Genomic DNA, 25,320 nt, shown 5'->3' on the forward strand with positions numbered 1-25,320 from the left:
GCTGCTATGCGAACAATTGTAACGTGATTTCAATTGCCTGGTCCTTAAGAATAACAAGTCTGCATCTACTCGTTTGCAGGGAGGCCCTTTCAAGTTTTGTTACTCCACTACTTGTATGTAAAGTTTGAAAGTACAATAAAGAGTAGCAATTTGGGGTGATAGTGCTTTACTGTTTTAACAACACTGGAGAACTACAAGTCAATAATTTTGTCAACTATATGAATAGGATCCAAGACGAACTCGACAATGTACAATATTTTTGCAATTAACAAATACGACTTTTTTGTTAGCTGCTATCTGAACACAACTATATTTGTATACAGATATGAACAAGATCCAAAACGAATTAACTAAATCCATAATATGCTGCCACCTAGAACATATAACACCTTATTAGTCAATTTGTAATCAAGCTCCATTTGAATATCTACTCTCTTTTATAAACGTTGAACTACCACATTTTAAATACCTGTTCTTTTACGTTTTTCTGTTTCAGTTTACATTTCATTAAAATGGATGCTATATATTGTGATGCTTTTTATTATTCATACACAATAAAATTATATTTCACCCACTGATTAGGACTCTGTACTTGATGCTCTGTAATTCTTAGCCCAGAGGTTACTGGTTTGTTTAATCTTTTTCATTGATTGTGCTTTTTTATCATTTCATTCTTTCTGGCAGCAGTTTAATACAAAGAAAGAATAAAAGCGTAAAAGGGGCCTCAGCACTTGATATAAAATGTCATATTTTACATGAAGGAAGGTTAAAAAGAAATTGCTATACACTATTGGTTAAATGCCCAATAATCTCTCTTTGCTGAACTTGATTTGGTAAAGTATGCATATAATCAAATATAATCCACTAGTCACGAGTTTTCAGGCCACCAGACCAATCATTTAAGTTTGCTCGAGTGATATAAAACAAGAGTAAAGAAATAGACAGAGCAGGTGCCAGATTTGTCCTTTCGTGTCCACGTGTACCTGCGCTTGCCCACATCTGCATGGCCCAGCTATCTAAGCTATCTATTCCTTGCCTGATCATCTTATTTCGCCCCTAGAGGGGAGATAAATGGGAGACTGTATGAGTGGACCTGGGATATATGACGATCAAGACTATTTTATGTTCCTATTCTGTTAAAATGAAATAAGGTCATACTAGGCCATTTGTCAAACACATACATTAAATATGTTATCAAAATCCACCTTTCACCCATACATTAATCCTAAACCGTGCACCAAAATATTGTCTGCCAGTTATCTTCTTTTTTTAAAGTAATTGTTTCTGGGTTTTGCACTATATTCATGTGTTTTTTTGCACATACCTAGGAGGTAATATTACAGACACCAGCACAAAATGGCAAATCAGATAAGCATTTATCTTCACTGTGAAACCAAAGTGAAAATAAAGACTTGGAACTACTGCTGTTAATATGTTCAATTGTATCATTAGGTGGAGAATCAACAGCAAATTCAGTGGCGATGCGCATTGTGATGGGAAGCTGGTGGCTCTTCACTCTTATAGTGTGCTCATCCTACACAGCAAATCTTGCCGCATTTCTAACAGTCTCAAGGATGGATAATCCCATAAGGTAAGGACATTGTCGAGAGTTTTGCCTATTAAAAAAAAATTCTAAAGGGAATTGATAGCTTATTTGTAGTAGTTTAATTTTGTCACGAATCACATGTCATATCAGACTAAAACGAATTGCCCTACGGAACCTGATTTATTTAATAATTTATTCAATATAAGTGATTGGCTCACAGACCACTATGCAGATTATATCCTCAATAAATGTGTTCTTCAGGCAGCTGTGGATCATTGAATGTGAAAGACATAGTATATTCATATCTGCTGCAGTCTCAAGATACATATTCATGCAGCCTTATTTGAATATGTGGAAATTTGCACCTGTAGAATGACTGCTACATTTAGAATAAATGTCCAATGTTTCAATGATTCCCAAAGGATTTCTTGAGAGCTTCAGTAAATCTAGGACAGTCATACGTTTCCTATAGCTTTCAATTGCATAACGTGTTTTTCTCCCTAAAGGAAAATATTGACACTCTGAAAGAATACCACCTATCACCTATGAAACATACATATTGCCTCATCTGACAGGCAAATTATTTTGTGTGAGGGGTTTAGTGAATACCAGCAACCATACATGTTTGTGGGACACTTCCTACTTTTTTAGAGGAAATTGCACAAAAATACCCATAAGTGTACTAATTAACTTAAATGTGCCACAAGGTCAGAGAGCCTTACCGCTTTAGCAGACGCCTCGTCTTTTGGGAGGATAACACCGCGTTCCTGCACACCCTGCCCGCCTCCCGCCGCTTGCTGTCCAAGCTGAGCCGCCGAGTGGAGCGCGGGTCAGGGGACTACAAGCCCCATCAGCCCAAGCGGGCTGCAACGCTACAAGCCGCGCCAGGAGGCGCTTAAAGCCGAGGTCAGCCCGACAAACAGCGGATTTGCCACAAGGTCAGAGAGCCTTACCGCTTTAGCAGACGCCTCGTCTTTTGGGAGGATAACACCGCGTTCCTGCACACCCTGCCCGCCTCCCGCCGCTCGCTGTCCAAGCTGAGCCGCCGAGTGGAGCGCGGGTCAGGGGACTACAAGCCCCATCAGCCCAAGCGGGCTGCAACGCTACAAGCCGCGCCAGGAGGCGCTTAAAGCCGAGGTCAGCCCCGCCTCGCGGGACGCGAGCGGGACGCCGGGCGAAGCCCGGGCCAAGGGCGGGCCCGTTTCAGCCCGTTCCAGACAGATCCAGGCAGGGCTGGGCCCCCCCCCTCTGGTCCGGACCGAATTCGTTTGACGACTATCTCTTCACTTAAAGGTACTCTTTGGTTCTGAAATTGCGACTCTATTGGACCACTGCCTCTGTGCCTGCATATCCACATTATGTCAGTAACAAGGGGATCCAGAAGCAAGACTGCACTTAGAACTGCACAGTTTATAGGTCCTATTGACAAATTCATCTCTACTACCACCGAGGCTATCAATCTAAACATTTCCCTTTTAGAGCGCAGGGTATCCCAGGACCTTGCGTTCGCTAAGAGATCCTCCCTGGGTCTCATAGCTACAGCTTTAACCCCAGTCCCAGCAGTTTCATCTATTCCTAGCCTTTCTCAACCTGGAAATGTTATAGCACAATTACACTCCATTCCCAATGCCGTAGATTTATCGGCCACAAACTTGTCATTGGGTCTAGACTCTACTGAGAACCTTGAGACTACTCCGGATTTAGAGCGGATTGTAGTTGACGACCACTCTCAAGGTATTCAATCCATGGGGGTGAGAGAAGGCGCCATTCCTAAGCAGTCAATATCTACAAATAAAGGGAATAAGGCTAACCAACATCCCAAAAACAAGAAAAAGAAAGGGACTATTACAGCACCAGCCATGAATATTTCCGCTGGTACCAACCCCACAACATCTGTCTTGTTTAACCCTCATTGTACTTCAAATGGTATTGTCCAGGGGGGTGCACCTGGTCCATCCGACTTTGATAATATCCAGTTATTTGCAAAACTCAGGGATTTATTTAAACAACAACTTATGCCCCTGGAACGGAGCATCATGGTCATTGAGAAACAGCTTGCCATACTTATTGATAAATCCCCCAATCACCCAAGGGCAGGAACAGCTAAATCTGGGGGGGTTACACCAGCGGTTTCAGCCGTGGCGTCCTGTCCGGGGGTTCCTTTAGCTAAGACTAATACAGACAAACCATCTGTTAACACAGTTATGTTCAACACCAAATCCGTAACAAAGGATCCTATAATCGAAACTTCGGCTAATTCTAACACTTGCACTAACTGTTCCAAATCTAAGCCGAAAGCTAAATTACCACCTCAGACACCGTCATCCAGCCAGCAAATTTGTGCTGTCGAGGCCCCACAAGTTACTTCTAATGATGCTAACCGTATTCTTACTAATGAGCCCCTACAGCGATCCACCAGCAACAATAAGGCCCCAAAAGCTAAAGCTAATTCCCATGCAGATAAAAAGAGGCCTAAACCTAAACGCCCTTTTCAATTGGCCCCAGAGGTATCTCCTTTCACGGCAATTTTAACAGGAGTACCGGAACTCCCAGAGGGAACTGGTGAACCCCAATGGTCCCTCCGGAATAAAATTCTGCAATGGCTTTGCATCCATAGGCCTCTGAAGCCCCCATTTACCTGTAGAATATCCTCGGTACGCAGGGTTTCTTGGGTGGGTAAGATCCCCAAGAGCATTCAAGGGGACTGTGTCATTGTTACATGTGAGGATGCCTCTACTGTGAACCACATATGTTCATGGCCTGATCTAGAGAAGAAGGGAGGAATCGATACCCATCGACTCTCCTTTTTCTACCCCCCTACTTCTAATTATCATTACCCAATTCCTCCGCCAAATTGGGCTATGAACCAAGAACACCAATGGGACTATGGCGACCCATGGCAAATCCAACAATCTAGAGGTAGGGATTGGGTACCTCGTCCCTGGTATCCCAACAATAACCGTTTTACAGACGGCGGGTGGCAGGGCATCCAAACCACTAACAGATTTGACTGCCTGGAGATGGTTGATTGACTTTATGTTCCATCTTCACTGACCTCAACTGACAACAGGTGGTCAGCATCTGATGTGGCTGTGCGACCTGACCCTGTCAGCCCTAACTCTGCTCCTGCAGTGACCCCTGTGTTCTCTAGTGGTCACAAGGTTTTACATAAGATTACAGCACCCGAAAGTTCTTTTATCCAATCACCCCCCTCTTGTTCCCACCCTCTTAACATCCAATCCCCCACTTGTCGGGTAGTAACTGGACCTTCCAAGATACCAGCTCATGTAACTAAGCCTGGTGACCTTATTTTGATATCATGGAATATTGCTGGTATCGCAGGGAAACTAAATACCCCTTTTTGGTCTAAATTCATAGGAGAAGGGTTTGATATAGTCCTCCTCCAGGAGACCTGGAGTCAGGAAGACATCAACGTAGAAGGTTATTCTTCACATTGCCTGAATGCCACTAAATCCAATTCTGGTAGGGCAAAGGGGGGTCTTCTGATTCTCCTTTCCAACAGATTGGAAACCTTCAAAGTTAGAAGTAGCACAAATGTGGGAGCTTACAGCCAGGTACTGCGGATTGCATGCGCTCAGGGTAATGACCTGGTTCTTGTCAACTTTTACAACAACATCTTTGATGCCTCCAGAGGGAATATCCTGTACCCCCTGGAAAAAGAAATTGCTAAGGCTATAGGCATCTCAAACAAGCAGTTAGACATCCTATGGGCTGGAGACTTTAATTTGCAGCCATGCCAGCTATCTAAGGGTAACCCATGCGGTTTTGGAGTGGAGTCGGATAATTTTAATGGGGGTGCGGGAAGGAGCGAGGATTTTCCCCACTTCCCGCACTGTCATTACGGCTCCACCTTAAATAACCTGCTACTAAAACTAGATTTATCCTTACTAAATTGCAACAAAAATAAACAGAACGCCAGTTGCCCCACCTTTACAGGGAGGGAAGCTGGGACTTTTATCGATCACATCTTGTTCTCAAGTAATGGGGACTATTCTAGCTTGTATGTGAGAGAGGAAAGTCTCAGCGATCACAACAGTATTTGTGTTACCCTTCCTTCAAGGGGTGTCAAACAAAGAACTGGGGAAACCTGTACCACCGATATAGTGTCCCAACGACCTAACGGCCCGAGAATCAAGTGGACGGGGGTCAATTCTGTGGCTAAACAAAGGGAGGTAATAGTCAGCTGTAAAATTGAGATTAGCTATTGCCTTAAAGATGTTGTTAACCACGAACTTTTGATATCCCAGTTTATTAACATCAATACCATCATTGAGGGTATCTTTACTAAAAAACCCTCAGCCAATAAAACGATAAAACTGGGATGGTTTGATAAGCCCTGCACTACAACTTTACGGGAATTAAAACGAGTTTTAGGGCTCAAACCCCGAGATGGTATTAGCATCAAAGAAGCAAGGGTTAACTACAAACTGGCTATCTCTAACAGGAAAAAGGTACTACAGAGAGAAGCTTGGGATAAACTGAATGAAGCTGTTGAGACAAAAAACAGTAAACTCTACTGGGAAATAGTCAACAGTCCATTCTTAAATTCGGAAGGTGTCCCAGAAATTACTTCTTATGTTGCGTGCGAGGACTGGGTCTCTCATTTTACTAATATTTTTAACCCAGAAAAGGTATTATTGACCCAACCCTCGGTTGATTTGCCATTGTGGTCACCTATACCTTTGGAAATTACGCTACAGGAGGGACTGGAAGGCCTTGCCAATAGCAAGGGGGGGAAGGCCCCGGGACCTGATGGGGTGCCCATAGATTTATTAAAAACAGAACCTAACCTGTGGGCCCCCATTTTGGTTAGGACATTTAACTGTGCAGCTGTAGGCGATTTCCCTCCCTCTTGGGGTCAATCGGTGATCGTGCCCTTATTTAAAAAAGGCAGTAAATCCGAGGCCTCTAACTATCGGCCAATTTCTCTATTGGATGCCTCAGTAAAGGTTATGAGCAGAATCCTGCTCATTAGACTGGAAACTTGGGCAGAAGATATGAGTATTTTAACTAAAGTGCAATACGGCTTCAGGAAGGGGATGGGTACTCTGGAGCAATGCGTGAACTTGGATCTTTTAATTAACAAATACACAGTAGCCAAAAAGGGTAATTTATTTTTATGTTTTGCTGATCTGAGCAGCGCATTTGATTTAGTTGACCATGGCATTCTTTGGCAGGTTTTACTGGAGTTAGGAGCACCTAAAGAAATAGTACATTTCCTGGCTAGGCTTTACCAGAAACTCTCTTGTAAAGTCCGATATGGCAGCCATGGTGAATGCACACCATTCTTCAAGGTATCCAGGGGCATCCGCCAAGGATGCGTACTAGCTCCTCTTTTATTTTCTCTTTTTATTAACTGTGTTGATCGCACTTTGGCAACCATATCAGCAGATGCCCCGCAGATTGGAGGCAATCCTGTCTCAATCTTACTTTATGCGGACGACGCAGTACTTTTATCACGCACTCAGATGGGCTTACAACGTCTCATTGATGGTTTTATGCTGTTCATACAAAACAGGAGACTTTGTGTAAACAAATCTAAGACCTATGTTATGTTGTGCGGTGAGTCAGCCAATAAACTAAAGTCCAATTTCTATCTTGACAGCGTCAAAATGCTACAAGTTAAAACATTTTGTTATTTAGGAATCACCTATGCTAATGATGGGTCCTGGAAATCAGAGCTTGAAAATGCTAGGTCGAAAATGACTCGTTGTACCAGCAGTGTTTTTCGTTTCTCATCTAAGCTCGGCTCAAGAAGCATTCGTGACATGATTAACATTTACAATATTAGCTGTGTTCCCTCGGCATTGTATGGGGCTGGAGTGTGGGGCCACACAGATGGCACCTCCCTCCAAAAAGAGGAGAACAAGTTCCTAAGAAAAGTGCTATGTGTTCCCCACTCCGCTTCCATTCAATTAATTCATGACGAGGTTGGGGTCGAGTTTATTTCGGACTTAGCAGCCGTTCGTCCACTCTTATTGTGGCGATCTATTTGGGCTAAGCCTGAAACTCGATTCACTCAAGAAATTATTCTTGACTGTATAGGCTTGGACTTTTCTTTTCGTATTCTTTGGCTGAAATATATTAGTTTCTGGTTTAAGACTTTGTTTGATATTGATGTTCTCACTGACCCCGAACTTGCGGTAGAAATACCCAAAAAAGAGATTAAACAAATGTTCTTGATGTATAAAAAGAAAGGGCGAGAAGAGGTATATGGCAAGCTAACTACCGTAAAGTTTTATAGAGAACTTAACTTGCCACCGGGGTTCCAAGCATATCTTTTACATGTCAGTCGCCCATCTCATCAATATGTTTTAACTCGCGTCAGGTTGGGCATTGCACACCATCTTGTTGCGTTCCCAGTACAGAAACAGAAATCTGAAACCCCCTGCCCTTGTGACAACGTTTCACGCCAGAGTTGCTGCCATTTCTTACTTTTTTGTAAATTTTATCATTTTCTAAGACTAAGGTACTTAAAACCTATATTTATTAAATACAAAATACGGTCTTTTAAGAATGCCCTTGTGTTACTGTCAGCTTTAGAAAATGTGGACATATGTTTTTCTGTTGCCATTTATATTTTGAAATGTACAGCTGCCAGGAAAAGCATTGTATTGCCATGATCTCTATATTCCTGTCTGTACTTCTCAAAACGTACAGCTGCCAGGGGGAGCACTTTCTTTAGTAGTGCTCAATTTATCTTTAACCCTGTCTGTACATGTTCTCTTTTTCTTTTCCTTGATTCTTTTATATTTTTATCATACAGCTGCCAGGATATATCTAGTGCTGCTATATTTCTATACCTTTCTGCCTGTTTTAACAAATTTTTAAAATCTAAAACTTTCATGTCCCACGACTAGGTGGGGGCTTATTGTTCAACGTACAGCTGCCAGGATAAACATTTTGTGCTAATTTATTCATTCCTGTCTGTACGATTTTAACTTTGTTCTAATTATGATCCAATGTTAAACGCTGGTCTGTATGTGTCCTACCCTTACATGAATTATCTTGGATTCCCCTGTATAAATTTTGTATTTTATAATAATTTTTAATGTAATGGATTGATTTCATGTTTGCTTGTATGATTTGTTTACAAATCGAATAAAAGCTTTGAAATTGAAATTGAACTTAAATGTGTAAGTATGGGGAATATGTCATTCTAGCATAATTTTTGCACTCTTTAGTACACCATTCGAACATGCAATCCTACCTATCCTAAATTTGTGATTCCGGAATGGAAATTTATATTCACAGGGTCCTTGAAGTTCCTTACCTTAGTTTAACTTAGGTGTGCAAAGATCTTTGTTAACTAGATCCACATTTAACAGAGGATGTTGCTAATAAATGTGAGTAACTATACAATCAAGGCATAGTTGATATGTGCAGGTTAAAAGCTGCTCTGAAATTTTGAATTTAAAGGTTAAACCTCTCATTTATTGGAGCATAAATGTACAGATATTGGACGTATAAGTGCAAATCTTTTTATGGTACAAGGTAGTGCAACTAAATGTCATTAATTTTAAAGCAATACCCATGCTGTGTAATACAAATAGTAAATACCATGAGACATAATACTTAAACACAATTACAAAATCGCAGATATTATGGTACATAGTAGACAAGAAAAATCCAGGATGTTTAACTTTCAATAAAATGTAGCAGCAGCCACGGCCCGTGGAGGGAGTTTCGGTGGAGCGGAAAGGCGGCGCGGGGATGGGCAGGGTGGGGATGCTAAAAACTGGAGTATGGATAATTGAAGATAAGTAAACAATTTAATAAATAAAATGAATTTCGTAGCGCACCCTGCATCACATTTTGCGATGCAGGGCGCGCTATGAGAAGAGCGCTATGAAAAGAGCGTATGCTTAGCCAGACCAAATAACGTTAAAATCTATGACATTTCTTATACCTGCAGCAAATTCTATGACTAGAGGGCAAAAGTAACAATTTACTGTACAGGAAGTTGAGCAAGCAATCAAGGTGCACAAGCCTCATAAAGTGGCTGGCCCGGACAAAATTTCATCAGATGCCTTTCGCAACGAGTTAACTCTTTGGTCTCCTTATCTAATCCAAACCTTTAATACCATCTGGATCCTAAGAGAAATCCCACATTCATGATAGAAATCAATAATCGTGCCTATGCACAAAGGGGCCAGAGAGATCTTGTCACTAATTATCTGCCGATTTCTTTACCAGATGGCGTGGGCAAAATGTTTGGAAAATTACTTTTATCTCACTTACACCAATGGTTGGAAGACTTAGATTGGATTACACCGTACCAAGCTGGGTTCAGGAGGGGCCAGAATAGTTAGATCAGGTCTTCGGACTAAATCTAATTTGATATATATATATATATATATATATATATATATATATATATATATATATATATATATATATATATGCCTTCAAAACTCTCCACTCTTCCTGGTTTTTAAGGACCTTCAACAGCCTTTGATAGCGTTGATCGCTTGATGTTGTGGCAAATTTTAAATAGAATTAGCATCCCTGATGACATATTGGAGCTCTCAATTGCTCTGCATTCTGGTAATACCACAAGAACCAGATCTAGCACAAGAGGGGATTATACAACTGAAATCCCAATCCAGCAAGTTGTCAAACAGGGCTGTATCTTAGCCCCAACACTTTTTAACTGCTACATAAATGACGTTGTTGCAACTCTGAAAAATCTTAATTTGGATGTCCCGAAAGTTGGCAACAACTACATTCCAATTTTGCTCTTTTCCGACAATGCAGTACTGTTGAATGGAGATATCAAGGCATTGTCTATTGGAAGGCTTTGAGTAATTGTGTACAGCAAGAAAATTGTCTCTTAATTTCGATAAAACAATATTTATGATTTTAGAAGCAAAAACAAAAATTGAGAGCCACTTTTAAGGTTTATAAAACATAATTGAAACAAGTATCCACTTACAATTATCTTGATATTCGACTGGATGATAAACTAAAGTGGTCCCAACAGCAATCAAAAAGTACAATCATATTGGCACAGCAAGCTGGAGGGATATTGAGGTTTGCAAATTCATTGGGCAAACGATCAGTGAAATCAGCAATCTTATCCTACAAAATGAAAGAAAGTGCTGCTCGTACATATGGCCCTGAGGTTACAAGAAAAGCTCAAAAATTCAAATCACTGAAAATAATTCCATACAAAGTTTGCTACTACAGGGGCCTGGTGTGCCAATGTTGGCTTTGAGGGTGGATTTAGGTACAGACAAAATTGAGGACTATACTGCATTGCCTCCCCTAATATATTGGGTTTGCATATGGTCTAAGCCTGAATTGGTATCATATAGACTCACATTGCAAGATATTATGAAGCAGCAAGATTATTACAAGCTACAATGGTTTCCTCATTTGACAGATGTTCTGACCACTATTAGCTTGAATAAATATTGGATTAATCCGGAAATTATCACAAAGGATAGCCTTGATGTGGTAACAAAGACATATTGGCACTACAAACAACAAACATGAGCTCCCTTGGTGCCTCATCAAAGTACTATTTTTCTTTTAATCAAGAATTGTTTTTCATTGATTGTCTCAGTATCATTTATCTGGCAGGAAATTGAGCTCTTTATCTTAAATGTAGATTAGGTACACTACCAGTGGCTTTTGTGACTTAAAGATGGTTGAAATTACCATGTGATGGAATGGAGCAGAGCCCTTGCCCCCTTGGAGGCTGCAAAACGTTAACACATTTTCTTTTGCTGTGTCACTTTACTTACCACATCCGTATATATTATTTGTGATCAATCTTTCTAAAATCTAATATTAGAACTTGTGAAGAGGTGGAGGCTCTCTGTAGGAGAACTGATGACAGAGCTATCATAGCGGCCATTTCATCTTATATTTTTGGAGCATGGAAACAAAGATCAGTCACAAATTTAAATTTGAACGTTGATACACAAGTTCAACAATATATATTTTTTAGTTTGGCTGCCAGGGTCATCGAGTTATGCCATGGGCATAACTGTTGAGAGAATGTGTATTGACAAAACGATTGGCTAGCAAATAGGTTGCTTGTCTTTTAAACTCATTTTGTATAATATTAGAGGAAAGAGTGGTAGATAGTCTCACCTGTGTGAGAAATAGGAGCTACATTTTTAGTATATGAACTAAGATGATCTGAAATGAACTGCACAGTTCTTAAAGGATTATTATTTGTATTAATTGTACCGTAGTATTTTATCGGATGAATTGTTGATAGTAAATTGAGTTGTATATTGAATTGTAATTGTTATGGCTTGTTTGGCCGAAACAGTAGCTCGCTTTGCATTTGCTTTGCTGTGACACCCATTACTGGTATAAGTAGCGCTAAACACAAGTTAAATGTTTTTAATAGAGGGCTTATGGAGAGATGAGGGACACTGTTGGAGGGTGAGTGCCCAGGAATCAGTAGGCGCCATAAAAAATTGCAACACTGTGCGCCACCACAGCTAAAGCTGGCCCTGTAGGCATGCAGGAAAAGAGGCAGGGAGGCAGATATTTTAGAGGCCTCCCCAATTATGATTGGTACAGAGAAGGCAAAAAGGGCATTTTTGGGAAACATGAGAAATCATAGACCCTTTGCAACTTTAATAATGCTTGCTGATTTTTTTCACATAGAATATTAGCACAAAAAAATCATCCAGTCTTTTTGGTTACATCGTTGATGTAATCAGTAAGCTTTGATATATGATCCTTAAAATCAACAATTAAAACGTTTCATAAAAATATTGACAGTGCTAGACATTCTTGTTTTTTTTTTAATGAGGCACAGATTTTGCATGTAAGTGGAATCATTTTCATGACCTCTAGTCAACTTAAACTATAAATGATTGCATGGTTCCTTTACTGCCCCTCCTGCTTGCCTTTGCTTTCTGCCTGCCTCACGCTCGAGGCTCGGGCAACACAGCTGACAGCAATCCCAACTGCACCTGGAGGCGCTACAAAAACCACTGCAGACTCCTGCAGCGTGGGTTCCTTTTCTGCCGCTCCTGCTTTCCTTGGATTTCTGCCTGGTCCCGGAGGACCACATCTTCCAGCCTGCCTCATGCTTGAGGCTTGGGGCATATAGCTGATAGCAATCCCTACTGCGCCTGTAGGCGCTACAAAAACCACCACAGACTTCCGCAGTGTGGGTTCCTTTTCTGCCACTCCTGCTTGCCTTGGCTTTCTGCCTGGTCCCAGGGGACCACATCTTCCAGCCTGCCTCACACTCGAGGCCCGGGGCACACAGCTGACAGCAAACCCAACTGCACCTGGAGGTGCTAAAAAAAAACACTGCAGACTCCCGCAACGCAGGACGTGCGCGTGGACGGCGCCCGGACATAGCCCGGATCAAGAGCGGGCCCGTCTGAGCCCATCCGAGACTGATCGAGGCTGGGCTGTGCCATATCATTAACATCTTATATTGCCAACGGGCTCCCTGAGACAGGCATTATAAAGGGACAGTGCCATAAATAAATAGTATTATAATCTGTAGGGTCAGGTCATTATGAGTAAGCTTAGGCCAGGAATTGGGCAAGGGGTTGTGGAGACATTGGACGCATTCTTTATATGGGCCAAGTCGGTACTTATGTACCAAATAGAACTAACTGAGCGTATACTTTCCCTTGAACCTGTGATAAATATTGATAATATAACCGACCCCATGGCTCCAGCTCCTGTTGCCCCTGCCTCATATTCAATCCTGGAAGATCCTGCATCCCAAGACAATAGACTACCCTTAACAAATCAAAATTCTGAAATTATAGAAGTTCATACAACACAGAATAATGCTAATACTCCTAGATCATCAATCAAGCCAAATGTGGTCACTCGGGTATAAATGTCTATTTTAAAACCAATCATGTGAACAGTTTTGCACCACCCGCAAAGAAAAGAAAGGGCCAAGCCGTGGGCAAACAACATCTACCATCACCCAAGCTTAGCAGGAATAAATCTACTGATAAAGAGATCACCAATGAGACAAATGTATCCAACGTTGAGACTGATCCGGGGGGGTCAACTACTATAGAGGTTGACTTTTGGATAAAGCTTGAAACTACAGTAGCAGTTCTTCTAGATCCACTGATTCACAGGTTGTCATCTATTGATATTAGATTGTTGGACTTTGAAATATTTATGACACCTAGCAATCATAATATGGCTAAATGTAACTGGAGGAGAGTAATGTTTTCAATGGGAATATGGATAACAACATACCTGCTAATGCTACTGATTAGTCTGTTATGAAAAGGGGGGTAAGGGCTGTCACAACATAGAGTGGAGTTGCCTTCACATGTAAATGACTTAGCCCGAGCAGCAAATGTTCCAAGTGTTAACCAATCAATCAATCAAAACAGCTTTTTGGCACTGATTAATGCCCCTTTCCTCAAAGATGATAAAATAATGACATTAGACACTCATGTAGAACAGGAGGCATGGGTTTCTCACTTTGAATGCCTATTTGGATATACTGAGGAGAATATTGTCCAACCTCCCCCTTTAACTTTAGTTGGTACAGGAAACAGTATCATATTCACTTTGTAAGAAACTAATATGCCCTCAATCAATGTAAAAGAGCAAAGGCACCTGGACCTGACACTGTACCAATTGATTTTTTTCTAGAAAACCAAGACCTTTGAGCAACACTTTTAACAAATGTTTTTAATAAAATTGCTCAAACAGGTGCCCCTTTCTAATGGAAGATGACTGTAATAGTACCTATTTTTAAAAAGGAGGATAACATGCTTCCAAAAAAACCATAGGCCCATATCTTTATTAGATTCCACTGCCAAAATAATGGGCCGGTTACATTTAAACAGACTTCAGGAATGGGCCAAGGAAAGGAATATTGTTATCCCATGCCAATATGGATTTAGAAAAGGAAAGGGCACAATGAACCAGTGCCTGAATTTGAATTTAATTATAGCCAAATATACAGCAGCTAAGAAAGGACACGTATACCTTGCCTTCATGGATCTGTCCGCAGCCTTTGACCGTGTGGCACAGTCTAGGCTGTGGCAGATCATGGAGGCAATGGGGATCGATCAACGGAAAATCTATGCGATTTCCGAGCTGGCACCTTGTCCTTATAACAATACCTCTACCTAGAATAATCTTAATTTGTTGTTCTTTTGCAAATTTTATGTTCAAGAAAGGAAAAGATTTATTGTTCCCCTCATTTATAAACTTAAGTTTGAATAGTGCTGTGTGGCTTTGTTTTTTCTACAGTTATTGTCTGATCCTTTTATAGAAGTTCATATCTCCAACTTGATTTTTAAACTGTAATCTATGAACTATGTATTAACTTTGTGTATATTTATCATTTATTACTCATTTTAAAACACATATAATCTTTTTATTTAAATTTGTGTGATCCTATATAATTTTAAGCTGTAATATCAATGACATTTGGTACTTCTGTAGAATACTTTTCTGCCATCAGTGTGTTGGTGAAATAAAGTTATCTTGACTGACTGATTGACTGAATGCTACCTACCCAATGGAACCCAGATTTGCCATTCTATCTTTGGACATTGATATCTCTTGTGGGATGGGTTTAATGTTGTCTGTCCTGCCTCTGCAGATTTACCCCCTCCATCCTGGCCTGGGTGTCTCCCATTATTACTTTCTTCTTTCACAAAATGGAGGGTATCTTGTCTAGGCTTTCTTTTATATGGTTGATTTATTGACTGCAAAAAATAAAAAAGGACACTTATCTACTGCCTACCTACACTGGGAAAAAGGACCACCTTTTTTCACCCATCATGACGTCCCCTACAAACTAATAATTGACATAGGACTAAGACCTTCCCAAAACCAGAAACTCAAAGAGAACTCCCCTCTGCCAAGAACCTTTATCTAGAAACTACTAAGAAGGTGACCATCTTAGAATGGCGCTCTGGTTTGTTACTGTCTACCTAAAACATGACCCTTCTCGCGATCCGTCGCCTAACTGACTCTTACTCATTGCTACTTCAGTCTCACTAAATAAATATTCTGCCATATTGGGCTCTTGGTACAATGGTTTCCCCTCTTGCACATAATCTGTCCATTTTTTCCCCAAAATAATGTCCCAGCTCTCAAATCAATATCTGGTTTGTACCTGTTTCTTTGTTATTGTGCCTGTTATTTTGTTTATAGGCTGCTCGTGGTTTAGCAGTGTCGCTCTCACCTCAGGAATCGGGAACACTACCTATCCCATGTTCACAGTGACTAATCAGCTGTACTAGATGTTTTAGAATATATTCCTAGAATTACTGAATGCAAATCTCTGATACAAGGTTGGAATTGATAATATGTTGGAACTGATTGCATGCTTTTATGTTCCATTCTTTACTACAGTGTAATCTGTCACATGTCCCACATACTCACACATCCGTATGCATGCCCCCACCACTTTTGGATGCAAGGACATAACCCCTTTATCAGCCTTAACCTACTCTCCCCATATTTGCCTGCCCCCTCCACCCAACATGGATCATTCTAATGCTGAAAAGCTAAACTCCCTACTATTCCCTATAAGAAATGATTGTTTAATTAACTACCCTCCCAACCTTTCCCAAATCGCCTTGAGAAATCTCAAACATAAAATCCCCATCCTCAAGAAAGAAACTCTTATAATCAACCCCTACTTTTGCCACATCAAGGGTTCCGTACTAAAAGACCTCATCATCTCCACCAATCGACGTGACAAATGGAGGAAAGTCCTCTCTTCCTCTGTCAGTACCACTATCACCATGAAAATCGCACATGGCTATAAACTTAATAAAGCACCCTCCACGATATTCAATGGTAATGCACCCATTTCCATCTATAACAACGGCACTGAACTCATTCAATCCTCAGATTATTATCTGGAACTTTTCAATGATCTCTTCTCCTACCTCAAAAACACACTTCACACAACCACTCCCCTACCCTCCACCTTGCTACTCCCCTCTGATTCCACCCCTTCTGGCATCCTCCTTTTCAGTGATCTTTTCTCCTACCAAGGGCACACACTTGACACATCCACTTCTCCACCCACCATCTTACTACTACCCTTTGTTCCAGCCCTTCTGGTAGCCTCCTTTCACCTACCCGCCTCTCTCCCCTTTCTCTCCGCTACCCCCTGGTTGACACTTATTCACTGACACTACCACACACTTCAGAGGCCACTGACAACACCAATGTACTCCCACCTCTACACCAATCTGTCAACATCAATTCCCACCCCCTTAGAATTCTCCACTCCCACACCCCCATCAACAGGACCAACTCATCCTCCAACCCTCCTCTACCAATCACTACCAAGCGTCTGACAACAATCCTCACTAATGTCAGCTCCCCAACTGATCTGCTATTCTTCTTCACTCCAATGCCTCCCCCAACCAATATCTTTTTAAAAACCTCCTCACTGACTCTAAGCTCGACACTATACAGTCTGAGCTACAATTTATTTGATCTGGCATTCTCTCACTAGTTCCTATCACCTCCAACCTTGAGCACACATGGTCCTCACACCTAATGCACCTTCAGACCAACAATTCCCAAACCTCAAACTCCCAATCTGATACTATCAATGCCTTTACAGAGATGCCACTCCCTTGCTGGAGATCCACACCTAACCTTTAGCACTCCTTCTGACCGGCTAATAGACTAATCAGATAGATTTTACTCAATGATTTACTTTCCCTCCTTGACTCTTATAACCTTGCTCCTACTGTGCACACTCTTCCTGCCACACAAAATAAAATGATTATCACACAACCTATCAATACATCATACCCCAGCACAAGGTTTAACAAAACAAACCTCACATGAGTTCCCATCTCACATATGTCCTTAATCACCTCCAAAACAACTCTGGAAGGTGCACTGTTAAACTGCCGCTCAGCTGTGAAACACGCAGCTAACATAGCTAAGCTTCTACTCAATTCGGACCTAGACATCCTCATGCTCACTGAAACCTGGTTAAACTAATCCTCTACTGCTATCCTATAAGCCCCTGTCCCCTCCAGTTATGATATTATTATACTAGACCATTATATACGCCCTGGAGGTGGCCTAGCCTGTATATAGAGATCCTCGCTCTCTATGAAACAATCACACACTCTATTGCTATCGTCTTGTGAATACCTCAGGATAGACATCAACACCTTTAACAATTCAATGTGCTCCCTCCACACATTTTATCACCCACCAGGAGGAAACCACTTATTTATTGAACGATCATGGAGATTATCAAAGAACATCACTGCAACCACGTTTTCCTTGGTGATTTCATTATCCACTGGAACAATTTCAATGACCCTCTTATAACTAGTTTTAAATCGTTCCTCTTAAGACCTCAACATTATCTAAGCCTGCAGCAGCCCAACCCATAACAAAGGAGCAACCCTAGACTTAATCATTGCTAAAGATACCACCATACAAATTGAATCCACTCTCCCCCAATATTGGACTGACCACCACTTCATTACCTTTTACTTCTTAAAAAAGGCTATTACTGCAAAGGGCCTACCAACAAAAGCCAAATATTGGGTCTAAGACACCAACAGCATTAACTCACACACTATATAGACTCCCAGCAACAACATCCTGCTCTCACCCTCCCCTATGAATAGTGTCCATGACCACACTTCTTGTGTCTCGAATCTACCAAGACACAAGATGGCGGCCGCTCCGGACTGTTTGGAATGTTTACAAACACCCGAGAGCCAATCAGCTTTCCATGCGCAAGTCGCGTGGCACGCCCGGTGCGCTCCCCGGGGCGCTCCCCGGGGCGCGGCTATAGATATATATATTTTTTTAATCCTAAATTACTCAAAATCCACTGTAGCACATATCTTGAGACATAGCAAAGGCACATCGGGCTACCAGTCCCTACAATTTTGCCAAGTTTGGTGAAAATCCATTCAGCCTTTCGGGCTAAAAGTGAGGCCGACCGCCCTATGGAAATTAACATGGAGAAAACACGTTTTGGGACCCCCCTTTTATCTCGGCCCCCGCTTGACGAATCCCCCCCACACTTTCAGGGAAGGAGCGGAGCGGAGCGGGCCACGAACTTTAAGAAATTCGCAAAGATTCGTCCACCGGCGCCAAAGTTATTCCCAATAGAATGTTGCGGATTTCCTATGGAAAGTAGATCCTAACTATAACTACCTACTGGCGACCGCCAGTAGGTAATATATATATATATATATATATATTGAACAACAGCAATTTTTCATCACAAACCACCGGCAAGGCAGCTGAACAGAAAAACCACGCGAGTCCCAATCTTCATTTGGCAATATTTAATGGAAAGGCAAGTTCATCAAATCTAACGCGTTTCGGGCATCCGCCCTTGGTCACAGATCGTCAGGCAAGTAAAGGAACATCCCTTTTAAAGGGTCCATTGCACAGATTCAAATGACCATTTTTTTCTTTTTGCAACACCATGTGATTAGAAGCGTTAAAACTGAGAACATACTACATATATTCGACATAGCTAGTCTGTTTTCCAAACCATCATTTGATATATATATATATACAGTTGAATAAAAAGGAGGTATTAATGCATTATTAACATTTTGTTGCCAAAGTTTACACTGACATTTACATTTTTATAAAATTGTAAATTTTATCGTTATTTTAGAATTCAATATCAAAAAAATGTTGATAACGCCCATTTGTGGTGGCACATGATGCCCGCATAAATGCGTTTGTATATTCGATTGCAAAAAGACAACATAGTGTAACCACTGATCATATGTCACTGAAAAGTGCAATGCGCGTAGAAAAAGTGCAAATGCATGTGTGCAAATGACGCCACCTAATCTGTGCAAATATAGCATATAAATAAATATAAATACTTATGAATGCTTTAAAATCATCTAGGCTTTCCAATTCATAAAACCTGATGTTTCGACATATGAACACAATGATGTTGTTTATATTGTGGTCTGTTATAATAATTCAATTGGCTGCATAAATGCACCGAAAATGTGCCCAAAACAATGGATCATAGTTGTTTGAATATCTTCATTTGTGTAAACTTGAATAATATATATACATATAGCAGTAATTGCAGCGAAGAACCCGTGCCGCTTGCAATGGCGGGCCGTGGCAGGGTCGCCAACCCTAATAAATCCACACGAAAAAGATGCTATCTCGAGCGTACAAAGACAACAAGCCTTGGCCCATAAATTTCTTCAAGCATGAATCTATTCACAGAAAGTCACCCTACGCCTTTTGAAGCGTCCTCTTCTTGTTCATGAGTAGTGGGTATGAAAAAACAATAAAGTTTTATACAAAATATGTGACATTCAAGAAATAAAGAGTAAAAACAGACTATTTACATCATTGTCTGTTATTCTATACATTTGAGGTGCATCACGTTCACCTGCCGTATTATCAAACATAGGCATAGATACAATTGTGTCTAATTAGATAACAGTAATGAGACTATATACAATATTTACAAGTATGTATTGACTGCGTACCCTGTATTTTTATATTCACTCCTCACTGAGGAGAACTACAAGGACCACCATGCACTACCGGAAATAATCAGGCATACCGGAGGCTTAGTCATTTCAACACGTCGGAATTGTACCCCAACTACGGGTTCAATCATTCCTACACGTTAGATCTGCTACTCAGTTATGAGCAACAGTGGGCAAACACATAATGCAAAGAGACACAGTACCCCCGCATAGTCAAATTAATAGATGGCTCAAGAACGGGCCTGTGTTGAACATCGGGATCAAGCCCAAGTGGGCATCAGTACAACCAATACATGAGAAACAGATCGACCCCATGCCATAGGACCCGTTTACATCATGCCCCAGTGGGAAATTTTAACAGACAACCAGGACCCCTGTGTCTGTCATAGGTGGCCCACCATCTATAAGTGCCACATCATTCAATCCATATTGAGTCAGTACAGTAATTACTTTCTACAAGCAGACATTTGCTGCAACGCCATGTTTGCATATACTTTCGCTCTTATCGCCTTCAACTCGCACGTGAGACAATTTCAAAATATGTAATAGAAAACAAAAGTGAATGTTCTAATATAGATACAGTGTTACACATTTTTACATATACACAAATTACATTGAATCAGAAATAGTGAGAATAAAAACATCAGTTAAAATTTCTATTAGGCATCTTAAAAGAGAAACAGAAGCTAAGTATCATTCGGGCCAAAGTATACTGCTAATGCTACATCACTGTTATGGCCCCTGGGTTGCATAGTGTGATACTTGATGATCATACTGGACTCTAAACTTCTGAATTCTTTTATTCTTTTATTCTGTCACCCCCCCCTCTCTTCTGGGGACACAGTCCAGGACAACAAAGGGTAGAAGATTGGTATTTTGGTTGTGGTCAGAGAAAAAATGGCGTGCAATTGGGTACTGTTTATCATTGTGTGTTATTGCCCTCAGATGCTTCAACACCAGTTTTTTGGCTTTATGGATGGTACTTCCAATATAATATTTGTTACAGGGGCATCTGAGGGCATAAACAGCATATTCAGTATTACACAAAACATGTTTCACAATTTTGAATATTTTAGAATCAGCAGAAAGACTGACCTCCTTGCAATTGGGGTTGTATCTGCAAGCTTTGCATCTGCCACATGCAAAGAACCCCTGTACAGCACCCCTTTTTCAGTTTGTCGCCTTGAACAATAAGGTAGGGCACATCATATCATTAAAAGACTGTGGTTTTCTATATGACACTTGTGGATAGTCACCTATACACGCTTCCGGATCAGAATCAGTTTTGAGGATGTTCCAGAATTTGCCAAGACATTTTTGTACCTCTTTAGACTTATTGTTATGTGTAGTAATGAATCTTATTTTGTCAGAATAATCAGATTTGATGTTATTCTCCTTGATTTTCAACAGTTCCACCCTGTGTGTGTACTTGTGTCAGTGATTGTAGAAGAAAGTATGTGTTAGTATCTGTATGAATAAGTGAAGTGTGTATAACTGTATAGGTGACTAAATGGGAGTGTGATTGATTCTTTGCATGACTGACTGGGTGTGTAAGCAACTCCATGGGTGAGTGGTGGTAGGTGAGTGTCTGTATAGGTGTGTGAGTGCATATGATAGTGCTGTATTGATGAGTGACTGCACATATGAGAAGTGCAGAAAGAAGTTACAGAGGTGCAGAAAAAGGCAAAAACGGTGCAGAAAGACTAAGGAGGGATACAAAAAAAGGCAAGAGAGGTGCATAAAGTGGGAAGAAGGGTGCAGAAAGAGGCAAGAGGGGTACAAAAAGAAGCAAATGAGGTGCAGTAACAGGCAACAGACATGCAGAAAGAGGAAAGAGAGGTGCAGAAAGAAGAAGATTTCAGAAAGAGCCAAGAGAAGTACAGAAAAAGAAAGAAATGTGCAGAAAGACTCAACAGAAATGCAGAAAGAGGCAAGAGATGCACACAAGGAAGCAAGAGGGGCTTGCACACCATTTGTACCAATTTAACACCCATATATAGCAATAAGTAACAGGTGATCATTCTAGGTTTGAGCCGTTTGAGCTAGAAACAAGGCTTTTTTTGTTCAAATCTGCAGCTTAGGGAGCACGTGATGAATTATGTGACTGATGCAGAAAATGTATAATTGTGTGAAAGTTAGTGCAGCCAAACAGTCGCATAATTCCTGTGGCCCTGCTCATACCTCTGACTAGGTCCACAAGTGCTCCTCAGTGATTCCTTATTTTTTGTCTCACTGAGTTTATAGTTGAGCTTCTAGGGAAATGAGGAAGACTAAACCTGAGGTTACCACTCCACAACACAGACTACCATACCACATAAGTACTCTCCATAACACATAATCCCACCCTACATAATTCATATACACTAAATACCATATACTTTCTATCCACATAATTTCACAACACAACAAACCACATAATTCCACTACACAAAATGTACATCCACTCCACTGTCAAAAAAATTTGTAAAAACATTTACAATTCCAGTTGCTCAAACTCTCGCTAATGTAAATCCTATTACATTGCAAACACTTCTTTAACTAGTAGTCGCATTTGCAGAGTGGTGGAGAAAGGGTGCTGGGCCTTTGACCGGAGCTCATGAATTCTGCTGCGTAGGATTTGCAGGAGGTACCAGAAGGGCTTCATGGCCCCCAAAGTCCCTCAGGAGTAAAGTGGACTTTATCCCCCACCCCGTAGTCTGCCAGGAGGCAAGTTTGCAGAGTGGGCGGAGAAAGGGGGCATAGCCTCAGAAGACATCTTAGCAATCCTTCTGTGTGGTACATACTGGAGGTAACAACAGGTTTAAAAGGCTACTTCTGAGGGTGGTACAATCAGTGCTACAGCTCACTAGTAGCATTTGATATGCAGGCCCTGGGTATATAGTACACCACTTTACAAGGGACTTACCACTACACAAAATATGTCAATCGGATATACACCAATATCATAATGTTTGGGGGAGAAGCACATGCACTTGGCACTGGTAGCAGTGGTAAAGTGCTCAGAGCCCTAAGACCAACAAAAAGAGTTCAACAAATTCAACAAAAAGAGAAGGAAGGCAAAAAGGTTTGGGGTGAGCATTCAGAGAGGGCCATTTTTACACAGCTGACAACAAATAATTCTTGATGAAGGATGATGGCCTGGGGAGCTTGTCTCAATAGTGAGGGTAAAATGAGTTTCAGATGGATAGGTCTTGAGAGTGCTGAGACATTACTCAGTTTGGAAGGGTGGATGGCTGAAACAGTCATATGGACATCATTCTTTCCACATGGGGGGAAGTAACAGAAGTATTGGGTGGGGAAGATAAGGTTGAAGAGTGTGGTTGTTGGAGTTTGTAAGTTATGTAAGACCTTGGGTCTGGGGATGGAGTAATCTTCTGTTGATTGAGACTTTTCCACAGGACTACAGTTGGCAAAGGAGTAAACGAGAGATGTATGGCTCTACCGTCACTACATTTTGAAAGAGACCAGGGAGCACTCAAAGAGGCAATGCCGTGGCCAGTAACTTTGGTTGGCTATGACACCGTGTGGTGGTATGGAAAGGAAATGGGGGAATTAAATAGTGTCAGATGCTTCCTTTGCTGGGAGTTTTAAGGGGCTGCATATCAAGGCCAGATTTGCTAGTGCTTCACTTGTGAGAAAAATACTTGGTGCAGCTGTCAGGACGGAATTCTTGAAAATGATGAAGAAGGTCCTTTTCATGAAGAAAGACTGGAGGGATACACCAGAAATAATGTGAACTCAGTTTTAGTTCAGAGGGGCTAGGGAACTGGCAGCCATTGACAAGGTGAGGACAGACGTAAACAGAGAAGTGGTTGGCTTTTTTAACATTGGAGGAATAGGGATTGTAAGGCATATAGACACAAAGTAGAAATTGCCTTTGGTATTTTGGTGAAATGGAATTCACTAGTCAGTGTTGAGGACCAAGATGTAACTGGCTATGGTATCAGAAGTGTTGGAAGAATGGGTGCAGTCTGGGAAGAGTAAGTGAGATGTACATGGGGAACAGAAAGAACAACTGGAGAAGATTTTTTTTCTGTTGAAGAGCTCAGGATAAGGCTGGAAAGGAGATGACAAGTCTAAGAGGAACAGACAGGTATGCAGTCGTTGAGTCATGCTATTTCTGCTGACGAACATTTTCCTGCATGCACTGCAGCACCTATTGCATAGTGCTGCTGGTGGGGAAATACCTGTCAGCAGGTTTGGAAGGGCAGCAAGGCAAACACTGGCGTCAAGAGTGAGTCATTGTTTGCCTTGCAGTGAAATGTCTGGAAATCAAATGAAAGTAGAGATATCATGGAACTTCAAGGGTGTGGTGTCTGGACCTTTTGCGGACAGGCAGATATAGGAAAGGACAACGTGACTAGGGCAGAAATAGGTAATGTTGAAGTGAAACGGAATCAAGTTGGGTGTGGTAGGGTCAGAGGGATGCGTAATGTTTAGGGGTAAAAATAGGAAGATCTTTCTTTAAACATTAAACCCTAGATTCACAAAGGTTCAGGATTGGCTTAGTATTACTTTTTTGATGCACACCAGATGCTAAACCTATTTGGGGATTAACAAACCAACGCAAATTGGACAATTCTTTGATTTGTATGGAAAAGTAATGCAAAACACTGCTTTGCATTACTTTATGTCAAGGTGGCATTACATGGGTGGTACATAGGTGTTCCCATGCAACCACCCATGTTTTTTGGCACAAACCTCTATCCATTAGTCGACAGGGTATCGTGCCAAAAATAAATGCTGCTGAAAAGCAGGCGTTAAAAGGAGAAATGTTTCCATTTTTCCTTTCTTTTCCTACTTTGCATGTCTGCTGCACTGTACAGCACACTACAAATTACAACAAGGTTTGAAACTTGTCTATCCGTAGCGTTTTGTACAGGAAGGTTCCCCTTCCTATACAAAACCTATGGTAGACTGAGGCACATAACCTAGCACTATGGCACTAAGGTGTGTGTCTGGTGCCTGGTAGCACAAATCAGAGCTAGTTCTAGGGAGAGTGGAGGTGAGTGCCATATATTTGTGAATACGGCGTTCCACTGTGCTCTCCCTGTAATGCAACGAAGTGCAGCCTATTTGGGTGCGGTGCTGTGTTGCATGACACCTTTGTGAAACTGGGCCTAAATAGGAAGATTTGAGTGTGAGGCTAAGCTTAACGTTATAAGTGAGAGCTATCCTTACTTCCAATAAAGTGGCCTTTTTCAATTAGCACAAGATTTTTGAAGGGTCTCTCTCTCACAAATTCCAAAGCTCGATTATCTTGAGTTACCTTCATGCCTCTCTCTGCCTTCC

At 41.2% G+C, this 25,320-nt stretch overlaps 1 protein-coding gene across 3 annotated transcripts in view; it reads left to right on the plus strand.

Moving 5' to 3' along the window:
- The window catches only part of GRID1 (glutamate ionotropic receptor delta type subunit 1), a 2,431,615-nt gene that overhangs the window by 2,064,020 nt on the left and 342,275 nt on the right, over nt 1–25,320 (plus strand). For all 3 annotated transcript variants that reach the window (XM_086920133.1, XM_086920134.1, XM_086920135.1), the window contains exon 12: nt 1,453–1,591. In XM_086920133.1, coding sequence (XP_086776259.1) covers nt 1,453–1,591 — 139 coding nt within the window. The remainder of the gene's footprint in view (nt 1–1,452; nt 1,592–25,320) is intronic.

The sequence above is a fragment of the Lissotriton vulgaris genome, chromosome 5, assembly GCF_964263255.1.
Source record: "Lissotriton vulgaris chromosome 5, aLisVul1.2, whole genome shotgun sequence".
Lineage (NCBI taxonomy): Eukaryota > Metazoa > Chordata > Amphibia > Caudata > Salamandridae > Lissotriton > Lissotriton vulgaris.